At 46.7% G+C, this 12,100-nt stretch overlaps 1 protein-coding gene across 2 annotated transcripts in view; it reads right to left on the bottom strand.

The window, feature by feature from the left end:
- Positions 1-232: 232 nt before the first annotated feature.
- The window catches only part of negr1 (neuronal growth regulator 1), a 106,101-nt gene continuing 94,233 nt past the window's right edge, over positions 233-12,100 (bottom strand). For both annotated transcript variants that reach the window (XM_076151314.1, XM_076151315.1), the window contains one exon: positions 233-459. In XM_076151314.1, coding sequence (XP_076007429.1) covers positions 359-459 — 101 coding nt within the window. In that variant the 3' untranslated portion in view covers positions 233-358. The remainder of the gene's footprint in view (positions 460-12,100) is intronic.

Genomic DNA, 12,100 nt, shown 5'->3' with positions numbered 1-12,100 from the left:
ATTCACAAGGTGGTCAGTCAATCAAGAAAAAAAAAAAAAATCAAATCAAATCAAATGAAAAAATAGAATAAAGAAGAAATAATACAAACATCTTATCGTATTTACATGACAGAAATTTCACCGGGAAAAAGAAGAAAGAAGAATACTTCCCCCCCCCCGCCGCCCACACAGAGTAGTGCTGATTATTCCCCCCCCCCCCCCCCCCCCCCCCCCTCCCCTCCCCCCCACGCCTTTCAAACTAACTGTACCAGGTTGGACTCCAGTCGTCAGCAATGTCAGAAAAAGGAATCATAAATGCTCTTGACAGTCATTGTGTGTGTGTGTGTGTGTGTTGTGTGTGTGCGGGCGCCGTCCTCTGCTAATACACACTGATGTAGGAGGAGAGAGCCAGGATCAGGTATCGGCAGGCCAGGGGGACGTGCGCGCTGCCGGAGCTCCCATAGGGTGCAGTGTTGAGGGCTGTGGGCAGGAAACAAGAAGGAGGAGGAGAAGAAGAAGAAGAAGAAGCTGCAGTTAGTCACCATCACACTTTCAGTTTCACTTTCACCGACTCACTGACCCGCATTCAGCCAAGCACACAGAGGAGCAGGATGGACCCAAACCCCTTAACTAAGAAAAAGTATGGAAAATGTTGTTGTAAACTAAAATAAAATGTTAAAATGATTTGATTCAATCAACGAAACAAACAAAACAACATCATGTCTCTGTGGCGCCTCCTACTGATGGAATCTGTTGATATCTCATCTTCCAATCAGGTTTCATGTTCTCAGGTGGGAGGAGTTGTGTAGGCGGGTGGGAGGAAGAGGAGGAGGAGTTGTGTCTGTTTGGATTGTTTAGTTTGAAATGATGAAGTGTATTGTAAGTAGTGGAGCAGAGTACAGGAATATAGAAGTAAAAAAGTGCAGGATCTGAATACTTTGCTCCTCAGCAGAGTCATATTAGAACAAATTCCGGAATGTTGTTCCCTGGTTCCCATCCCTCCTGTAGCCGGGTGTCAGATCATTTCACCCTTCCTCTCTTTCATATTAGCTTCCAACAAACTGTGAGTGGAATAGATAAGGTTTATATTGAGGTTTTTACTTCACTCTTTTCAAAGGCGGCTTTGTTTTGGGCTTTTTTGTCTTTCCCGGACCAGCAGACAGCCACAGTAATATGAACAGGTCCCTCCGGAGAGCCGCGTCAGGCAGCGAGAGGGCAGCCTTTCATTTAGAGCGGCTACCCTGCCTCCCGCTCGCTTCCTTCCTCTTCCAGCAAGCGTCTCAATAAAGCACACCTCACACGTTACAAACACTCTCATCGCACATACCTGCACGTATAGGTCACATGCATGGAGACACACACATATACACACACGCGTGCACCGTGCAGCTCTGAAGCTCAGCAGTGCAAACAGCCGTTGTTCTATCAGGGGAAATCATGCGGCGTACAGCCCATATCAGCAGGGTGCCTCTATTTACACGGCCATGTAATTAGTTCACAATGTTACTCCTCTGATGTGGACCTCACGCTGCACAAACACACACCACACACACGCCCGCTCGCAAGCAACGCCAACGTTAGCACACACACCGAGGTGCTTCGCTTGATGTTTTGGCGTGAGCTGGAACGTTGCGTGTGCATGTGGTGCTTTGATGCCAAAAGAGCGCCAAAATTCCAATGTGATGTTTTTTTGTTACGATCCCGCGCCGGTTGTCAATATTACGACATACGGCTGTTGTGTGTGTGTGTAGCAGCTGCAACATAATAGCTGGTCGGCGAGTATTTCCACAGGACGTGCCGGAGAGAGAAGACACACTTGCTATTATCGTCTTGTGTACCTCGGCGATCGCTTGATATTTCCGGACGTGTTCTGGTGCCACCGAAGTTGTTTACCTATTATAGGGAAAACTATAGCACCCACTGACACTCTGGAAGGCAACAAACAGAGAGGGAGGGACGGAGCTGAGGAGAGAGGAGGAGGAGGAGGAGAGCAAACGGGTACAAATCCCGATGATGTGTGTGTTAGATGCATGGCTAGCTTGTGTGAAACCCCCAACACACACTCTTTCTCCTTGTCTCTCCCTTTCTATTTCTATCGTTGTCTCTCTTTCTAACACCCCCCCCACTCCTCTCTCCCTCTCTATCTCTCTCTCTCCCCCTCTCTCTTCTTCTATCCTTAGCACAGGATAATGACACAGTTTTTCCTGGGCTGTGAGAGTGAGCTGAGAAACGGTAACCATGGCAACAACTCCTGTCCTGCTCAGCCCGGCCCGCTGCCTGAGCCGGAGCCGGCGCCCGAGCGTTTGTTGCGTTCGCATTGTGCTAGCCACACGAGCACAATAATCATTTGGCAGAGGGGGAGGGAGGGAGGCAGTGGGTGTGTGCGTGTGTGTGTGTGTGTGTGGGTGGGAGGGGGATGAGGTGATGGGGGCGGAGCGGGCGGGTGAGTCACTAGATGGGGAATATGCAGAATTTCACTGATCCCCCCTCCCCTCCCTTCCTCTGGTTCAGATTCCCTGTCTGATCAGTACCGGTGCATCATCTCGTACACAGCAGCTTAGGGAGCTCACGGTGTAATTACTGGATCTGCACTGTGACTAATGTGGACTGAGAGAGCAGCTCGCCCAGTAACGACGACAACGACGCCGACGCCAACGACACACTGTACCTCTCCGCTCAGAGCGCTTCAGGGGAGGAAAGTGTCAACCTGTGTCTGGGGACAGGCAGCATCAGCCGAGTCTAGAGAGTTCTTTGCTGCGTGTCGATTCCGGGCTTGTTTCATATCTCCCCCAAATCACTCGGAGAGAGAGAGAGAGAGAGAGGGGGGGCGGGAAAAGTAGGGCCTCGGATGTTTCCACTGTACTGGTGGTAACTTCCAATTCTAATTAACTCCCCGAACCAGGAAATGCCTGCTACGCCATTTTCCTGCTCATCAACATGACGCGCATATAAAGGGGGAAGAAAGAGGCAGAAAAGAGAGACAGAGATAGTGTATATGTGTGTGTGTGTGTGTGTGGGCAATCAAATGAAGAGATGTGAAAAACGACAGTGATTGAAAGAAGGGGGGAGGGCGAAAACGAGCCGGCGGCGGGGCGAACCTCTTTGGGGTTTGAATTTAATTGCTGCGTACGTCCTCGTCGTGGAGATACAGCGACGTACGAGAATCGCAGACAATACATCATAGAGAAACCAACAGTGTCAAGATGTGCAAATGCAGGGAAGAGGCGCTCGGCGCTCCAAAGGGAAGAGGACCGCGCAGGAGATAAGTGGAGATGAAAGTGATACAATTCAATTACTGTTGGACACCAGAAGTGAAATGAAAAAAAAAATACAAAAAAATGGAAGCATCCGGCAGCCCAGCAGAGATCCACGTGAAAATAACAATCCCACTTTCACTTTTCATGATTCTGGAGTGCTATCTGCCTTAAATAGCTTGTTGGCAGCGTGAGCCGGATCTTTCTCTCTCTGTTTCTTCCAGCCCCCCCATTTCAATTTTCATCTGCAGCAGCTTTGTCACCCGCGTATCACAAACACAACAAACGCTTAGGCCGCTAATGCCCGCCGGCATTGATACCGATAATGAATTGGAACTGGAACATGGAACGCTGTTGTGAGGTTTGCGTTGGGCACAATCTCAAGGTTTCGGCACCATGATTCCCTCAAACTTCATCACTGACGCTTCTCACAACGCGCCTGCTCTCCATTCAACAATATTTAGCGGCTACTATGGTAGTTCGTACCTACGCCAAGGCCAAGCAGCGTGGCCTATGTGGATGGATGAGGAATGTAGGGGAAAAGTTTGACGTATTGTTCAAAACGTATAGGACATAAAAGTGGTTATTACAGTGCCACCATCAGGCTGAGCAGCACAAATTCAATGGGCTGTTCCTTGGATCGTCACCAACCTGCCCACCAAGATTCATTGAAAACTATCAAGAACTTTTTGAGATATCCTTCTAAACATGGCCTGCCTGGCTCAGGTGCCCAACATAGCAAATATTCAAAGCAAAGGCAACACACGGGTCAACCTGGGCTCATCAAATCTTTGGAAAATGACACGAATGTTTGAAGAAATATATTGATGCCGCTCTTCTTCATAATCACAGAGACGGCAGCCTTCCACCCTCACAGATCCATTGAACATCACACGTCTGTGACAGGCTGAGGCTCAGAGACAGTCTGTTAACATCTTCTGCTGGAATCCAAGTGGAAATGAAATGACATTTCCCTAAAAGTCTCAGGCTGTTAGCATTATAATGGCAGCTGTTGGGTTTGTGTTACATTAACATGAAATACGTTATATTTAATGTTATTTCTCCACACAGGTTTGTTTATAAATTAAATAGGTTATTGGACATGACACCTGAATTGAACTTGGTTTTTGTCTCCTTTAGGTTCCTTACGAAGGCTCTGCTGCCATATGCTCCACCATGACCTACTAGTTTCCATGGTAACCACATATAAATACCCTAATACCTAAATATGTTTTCACCTTTTTGTGTGGTGGAAATGACAGTGACCCTGAAGGGTCACTGTCATTTGTGACAGTGACAGGTGTTAAAGAAAATAACCTTGAAAACACAAACATATCTTCCAACGCATTCATCAGATAATGTCAACATCGAATTCAAAATGGTTCCAAACATGTTGATGGTATTAGTATAAGTAATACTCACTCCAAATGGATCATATTACAAATCATTGAATGTCTGAATGTATTGAATCTATTGGGTTGAGTCTTCAGGTCGTTGCTTATAGGCGATCGGTGTTGTCGGTCGTTCTTCAAGCAGCATTTAACGAGCGGCACACAGATGACAACAGACCAGGATGCAGTGAAACCCCCCCCCCCCCCCCCCTCACCATCCCCCGACTCGTACAGGGCTTCAGCGATGGGGGCGGGGCTCAGCGTCCTTGACCATCAGTCAGTGGCCTCCAGGTCGTCCCCTCTGCAGCTCCCCTGGGAGAGCCCACATGAGACACTCCTGAGCCAGAAGTGATCCTGTACACGCCGCGCAGTAAATCGGGCTAAAGCTCTCAATACGTAAAGGTTCAGGCCGGCGACCAAGGCACTGCCTACATGAAAAGCGTTTCTCATCACACCATTTGGTCTCAATGGAATATCACACTCATGCTTTAAAGTGCACTTTTGTAGGAGACATTTTCTGACAGTGAACTACACCGGGCCGAGACACACACATTCCATCTGATTCCTCTTCTGTAGCGCTCGGCCGTAATGAGGTGACGCACAATTGAGCCGGTGAGCCTCGACTCATCTGTCCGTCGCTCCCAGCATTCCTCCCGTTTCCAGGCGAGCAAAACGTTCATCAGAGGCTCTTGACCAGTTATGATGTTTGATACTCATCACCTTCATCTCCCGCAATGATGAGTACACACTGTGGGTCCTCTGAGCCCTTGCTCACATGGACCTTGGAGCTCATTAACCCCACCAATCATTTGCATTAGTGCGGGTAATGAAAAGCCTCCATTAATAAGATGGCCTTCAGAGATCGTTTACTTCTCCTCCGCCTCCCAGTCCAGCCGTATCCTCAGCCCCTCACCCCTCCTACCTTGCCTCCACATTGAGCTACCTGCGGGTTATCAACACCCCGCAGAATGCTCCTCGGGCCTGGGCTCTAATAGCTCCACTCGCCGTCTGTAGTCTCTTACTGCAGAGAGTGAGTGAGTAAGTGAGACGGGTCACCTGATAGCTCACTGAGCTAGTTGAGCGAAGAGGCAGCTCTCGATCGGCAGCAGGCTTTGGCCTTCAGCTTGACTTAATCAACGTCTCTGTGGGAATTCTGGACACATAAGAAAAGCCTCGGCACAGTGTGAGCTCGTGGAAGGAATCCCGGCAGTGGAGACATATCCGGCACTCGTTGTACAGATACTGTTCTTTTTCATTATTGATGGAGTCTCTCTCACTGTCCTCTCTCTCTCTCCCGCTCTTGTTCCCGCTCGGCCTCCCTCAGTATATTGCCTATAAGTCTGCGTTCCCTCAAAAGGGCTGTGCACTGCATATCTATCTCTGTCATTTGAATAGCCCAAGTGCCGAGAGAGAATTCCCAGTTCGGAATGACCTGCACGTGCGATTATTGCACAAATCAATTCAAGGACATTCTTTACCCGGGAAATCAATGAGGTCGCAAATGATGTGCTTCATGCTGTATGCTGCCATGATGGATAAATCACCATTTTAGAAACGTTCTCAGAGCAGCGTTCATTCATCTGCAAAATCCTCATCAACGCGGGAATAGAGACAATGAAACAGCGCCGACTAAGCAAAGGGTTTAATCACAGAATTTCCAAAAGTAATACAGTAATTATGACTGTATGACTTTGACTGTTCCCTCTAATTCTGTTTAATGTAAGAGGCTTATTAAAAAATGCACAGGGACGCAAACAAATGGCGTCAGCATATTGTTTTAACAAGTTCACGCTTTTCTTTCCCGTCTCACTCCTCCTCTCTCTTTCGAATAATCTCCCTCTCATACTAAGGGGTTCTCTCTCCCCCTTTCGCTCTCCCTCCACTTTTTAATGCTTATCAAGGTTTTATTTCTGTGCGAGTCCCGGTGCAAGCTCAAGGATTCTGCCGAGTCAGCTGCTGCTTAGCGTCTGGGCCCCTGTGATGACGGTGACAATCTGGCCGGTTATGAGCAATGTCTTATTATGACAAACCCAACGCTTCATGCATTTCCATGAGCTGCTCCATACACACACACACTCCATACAGAAAGATAGTATCTGATCTCCAGCCATGTGCTAACCCTCTCCTCTCTGGTTTGCCCTATCCTTTTGCCCGTTCCCTCCTAAAATAGCAATTCCCTGCCGTTATGTATGTAGGCTTATGATAAGACAGCTCTCTCTTATCAGTTTCCATTATGGTGCCGATAACACAGCAGGGCTGAACACACAGGGTTAAGTGCATTTTCCTCTCGATGGCTATAAGATAACTTTATCACAGCAGACTTCCTGGGTATCGCACTTCACCTGAGGCTAGTTGACGCAAACTAGAATGTGCTGCTGCTTAGTATTGCTCAAATTTGATCAGATGGGCAAACAGTGTGTGTTGCGATCTATACTTTTTGTTCATATTTACCTACCGTGAGCTGTTAATTGATTTCTAGATCAATTCAGCCGTTTGCAGGGATTGTTGAACCAAAAAGGGCCAAATCAATCGGCTAGTGATTAGCATGTGCAGTGGATTATGTCTAACTGAGACACTGTATAAGACCAGAGGAAAAGCTACACACAGCATATGTTTACATTAATTATTGCGAGCTCAAAGTCTGCTTTGGATAGTGAACGCCCAACGGCTGTGTGAGTGTCACACATGAAATATTCTTTTATTATGCCAAGACAGAACCGCGGGCACTCGATACACTCCAGTTTACTCCCCACCTTTTTACTGGCTGCCTCAGGGAGCCTCAGATAAGCTATAGTGTCCTGAAGTGAACACCATTCATTCAAAGGGGTATTTCATAAAATGGTTGCAGATAGTTACTGCCAGTTGCTGCCGGGGTCACACACACACACACACACACGAGAGAGCCGAGAATCATTCTGCTCTGTGTTTGTGAATATCTGTTTCTTTCTCTCGAATAATTTGGTTAAATGATTTAATTGTTGGAAAATTGGAGATTTGGACGTTTAATTCTCTGCACATGTTTTGAGACGCGCGCACACACACACACACACACACACACACACACACACACACACACACACACACACACACACACACACACACACACACACTAATCCTGCTGTCACGACCCTCCTGACAGCTCTGGGAGATTACTGCAGGGAATGAGAATGAATCTCTATTATACTCAAACTGGAAAACTAATTGTGGCTCTGTTAATTAATTCTTAATCAACTCTGTCTGTCATCTTGGAGACGGTACACAGACGGTTTTGAAAAAAAAAACACGAAAAACAACACCCGTTTAGGCTGGACAGAGTGAATTTTCTCCATGTTTTGGTCTCAAGTTGACACATTTCTGCTGCTTTCTGCACTGGGCTGCAGCAGATGGGGAACAATTAAACACAAGTTCAGCCCTGGAGTTCTCGATTTCATTACCCTGTTAAAGATAAATAAATAAAATCACGTACATTCCTCTCTTTGGTCTGTGATTACGTCGGGGCTTTCAGGTCAATCTGAACAGCCCGGCTTGTTTTGAAACCCTCAGAGGCGTCAGAACGTGCTCAGAGCAGACGCATCAAGGTTGTCCTGACGCAACCAAAAATTGCTGACGGTGTGCAACCGGGCAAATGGAAACAGTGGGTGTGTTTGCAAATTAATTATGACACACCAAATTTGCTCTGAGTGTGTTTCGGGCTATAGGTTATTCAAGATTTAGATTGCCGAGTCGTGCGCTGCCACTTGCATAATTAATGTCGAACACTAATGGATTGTTTGGGGTGCATGAATAAAATAGTGAGGCGCGAGTATGAAACGTGTCAGATAAAAAAAAAACCTTCAACTCTTTACATCCCCTCCTCCTCCCACAACACACACACACACATTACATTACAATCATTTGGCAGACGCAATTGAGGGTTCCGTGCCTTGCTCAAGGGCACCTCGGCAGGGACTCGAACCGGCGACCCTTCGGTTCCCCAAGCGGAAGCTCTACCACTGAGCTACTGCCTCCCCACACACACACACACACACACACACACACACACACACACACACACACACACACACACACACACACACACACACACACACACACACACACACACACACACACACACACACACACACACACACACACACACACACACACACACACACACACACACACACACACACACACACACACACACACACACACAGGGCTTATCCCCTCTGCCATCCTGACACTATTGATGTGCGGCTTTCATGGTTGCATAAATACCGCAACCAATGATGGTGACTTTCGCTTTGATGTGGAACGGCGCTTTGGCGGCTGTGGCCCATAAGCCTGTTGAGTAACACACACTCTTTTTTTCTTTCTTCTTGCGCTCCTGTTTTTCACCTGCAGTCAAGCATTATTGACGGGGATCAGTGAGGGGAGCGAGTGTGCCTTTATTGGCAAATCAGACGGGTGGATTGACCCCTGCTTACACTCAGCTGTGTGCCAAGAGCTGCAAATATCAATACACGTATTAATCATCATATTCTTTTTCCAGAAAGCAGACCGGATAGATGCGTATACATCCGGTATTCATCTGCAAATTGACTCGAGGCTTATGTGACGGTGAATGAGAACACGAGCGGAGAGGAGATGAGTCGAGTCGCACGATCGGGGGATTTCACGTAAAAGTGAACACCTACGCACATTCGCATATTTTCATGTTGACAATACACTTAATGCAGCAGCCCATGATACACACGGGCATAAAGCAATGCCAAGTCTTTCTATGGGGAAAATTGACAGAATCAACAACAATTATTGCAGTAAAGAGTTAAAATGCAAATATCCCTAAGAGTTTGAAAGCAATGACAGGATGTGCAGGATAGAGGACTTTATAGAATAAAACTTTAGACCCAGCCTGAAACAAATCTGTGGTAATGTGAATTTTACAGCAGATAAGCCATTAATGATTGAATTACAGAAAATGTTCAGTGAGTCCGGTGTCAGGTTCTCTCCATCACTCTGGCCAGTGGAGCTCTTGGGCCCGAGGTCCTGTAATGGACCGGTGCAGACCTCTGGTGCAGGGTCACAAAGTATCCACATAAAAGTGTTTAACGCCATCAATGTGGAAAGTAATGATCACACAACCAATTTCAAACCTGCTGTTTTATTGGTGAATAAGACCCTGGATCCAATTACTGAGTTCCTCTATCAACGTTCATTTGTCCCGTATAATGTAAAAGGAGAAGAGCGAATCTGAGATTAATTAAATCTGTACTTTCCCATCAGGACTATTTGTATTGTTGAAGCTCCGTTTCCAATGAGAACATTGTCCTGGAAACACACTGTGTGGTTGAAAGAAAAGCTTATATATACACATTCATTCTTACAAAAGGAAAACAACAACAGCAACTAGCTATCATTTCCAACACACTGTCCTTGTATGATTCATGATAACTGTCTTGTTTAAGGCCAGCAGCACTCAGCATCTTGTATGCTGTAATTGAATAATTTTTCACCTTGAAAAGCAAATTAGTCAACCTGAAGCCCCAATGCAAGGCAAGGCATCCCCACAACCACACCGCTCTCACTTCACTCCATCTCAGCCTGACACGTCCAGCCTCAAAGTCACACTTAATGACTGCAACCAGACTTCAACCTCTGAAATCAAACCACTTCCAAAAGATAAAACATCACAAGCTAACTTTTTGGTAAACCTACATGGATCATCCATATGTCAACAAACAGAAGAAATCTTACACAAGTACATTTTAATTTCTTGGAACACCTGTACAAACAATAATAAAGAAAGAAAGACTAAATATTCTGCTTTGCCTTCTGCTAAAACACACATTCCATGTTGGGATACACATATTTGGCGAGCGGCCCATAGGGAGCAACCCAGCTAGCGCTCAGATGAGCTGAGGCGAGATTGCCCTAAGAATCAGATATGTAAAGCTAATTCGCTCGTCTCATTTTAAATGTGTTGAGACGAGAGCAAGCCCAGATGCTTCGCAGGCGCTAATTAACGGCGTCAGCGGTGACAGGACTCTGGCTCGTGAGTAGCTCAACCCATTGATCGCCTCAACCACCTTAATTCAGCACAAAGGGAGGGAGTACAGGGAGATGAAATAGCTGTTTATCACTTCAGAGGACAGGGCTGCTTTTGGGGCGGCGGGGGGGGATATTGAGTCCCAAGATTATTTGCCAAAGGCATCTCTCAGCGTGTTCACTGACCTTTCTTCATCATTAGTGGATGTAAAGAGGGTGGGATCCTTGTCAGAAAGCCTTGAATAACTCATCACACACAGGGGCCAGGGGACTACTAAAGGGTTAATAGTTTCAGTTTGGACCCTGCGTGGCTTTACACTTAAACATTGGCGTTTTGAATACGCCGCTGAGGACGACAGGCCAGACAGAGGGGCACTGCGTGTGGCGCATTAAAGGGTTTGTGTGTATCGTTAGCTGTCAACAACAACCCCCTAGCCATCTTCCACACACACACACACACAACAGCATTAAAGTGCTCATTTGTGTGGGTGTTCATGTGTGCGAGTGCGCCGCCGATGCACCTTTCTTCAGCCGCTGGGGGAGTGTATGAACACACGCTATCCTTGAAAACCTAACCATGTTAGGATAAATGCTCATTTGTGAGTAGGTTTTCATCATTTAACAGAGGCCTGGTTACTGCTGAGAGCGCCAAACAGTTTAGATATCAAGCTGAAAGAACTAACCTTATTTAACGGCCAGGCATGGCAGCCGTTTCCCCAAAGAGAATGGCATTTCTGAATGTCACGACCTTTTCTAACCGCATTTATAAACCTCCAAGGTCTTCAAGGTGTGGTTTGTCAATAAAAAAAAGGGAAGGATTTTGAATACACGTAAGGGGTTTGGTAAGAGACGGGAAGGAAATGCAAACGCTTGGCTTTCAAACGGGCGGCTTATTGTAAATACTGTCACCGCGTTGTTGTGCTGGGAGATTTTTCCCGAGGCTGATGACAGTGATTGAAGTGGCGAGTGTGTCGGGTGAACTTTAGTGCATCACTTTAAATAGCAAAAATGCGAGAGAAATATAAAGAGACAGGAAACGCTTTGGGGATATGTGTGTGTGTGTGTGTGTGTGTGTGTGTGTGTGTGTGTGTGTGTGTGTGTGTGTGTGTGTGCGCGTGTGCAGAGGCAAAAGTGTGTGACGGTCAGTGTAGGTTGATTTACAGATGCTGGTAAATTCCACTGTCCAGGCCTCCTCAAGAGATAATTGGGTGCCAGATTAAAACATTGTGCAGCACCACTGTAACAACAAAACATCAAGAGAGGAATTCATAAAAAGAAGAAGATGAAGAAGAAGAAGATGAAGGATCAGGCATCTCAGGTGTGATACGAGTGAAAGAGTCGTGCTGGTGAGAAAATGAATCAAAACCCCACCCAACACGTCTCTGAGCCTACATTTCACCTTCCCCCTCCATCTGCATGAATGAGGCGACCCGGCAGAGTTTATCTCCA

The sequence above is a fragment of the Genypterus blacodes genome, unplaced genomic scaffold, assembly GCF_046128005.1.
Source record: "Genypterus blacodes isolate CSIRO-AG114 ecotype Tasmania unplaced genomic scaffold, CSIRO-AGI_Gbla_v1 ptg000054l_1, whole genome shotgun sequence".
Lineage (NCBI taxonomy): Eukaryota > Metazoa > Chordata > Actinopteri > Ophidiiformes > Ophidiidae > Genypterus > Genypterus blacodes.
The sequence above is the reverse complement of the archived record's forward strand: the minus strand, read 5'-3'. Positions and strand labels throughout refer to the sequence as shown.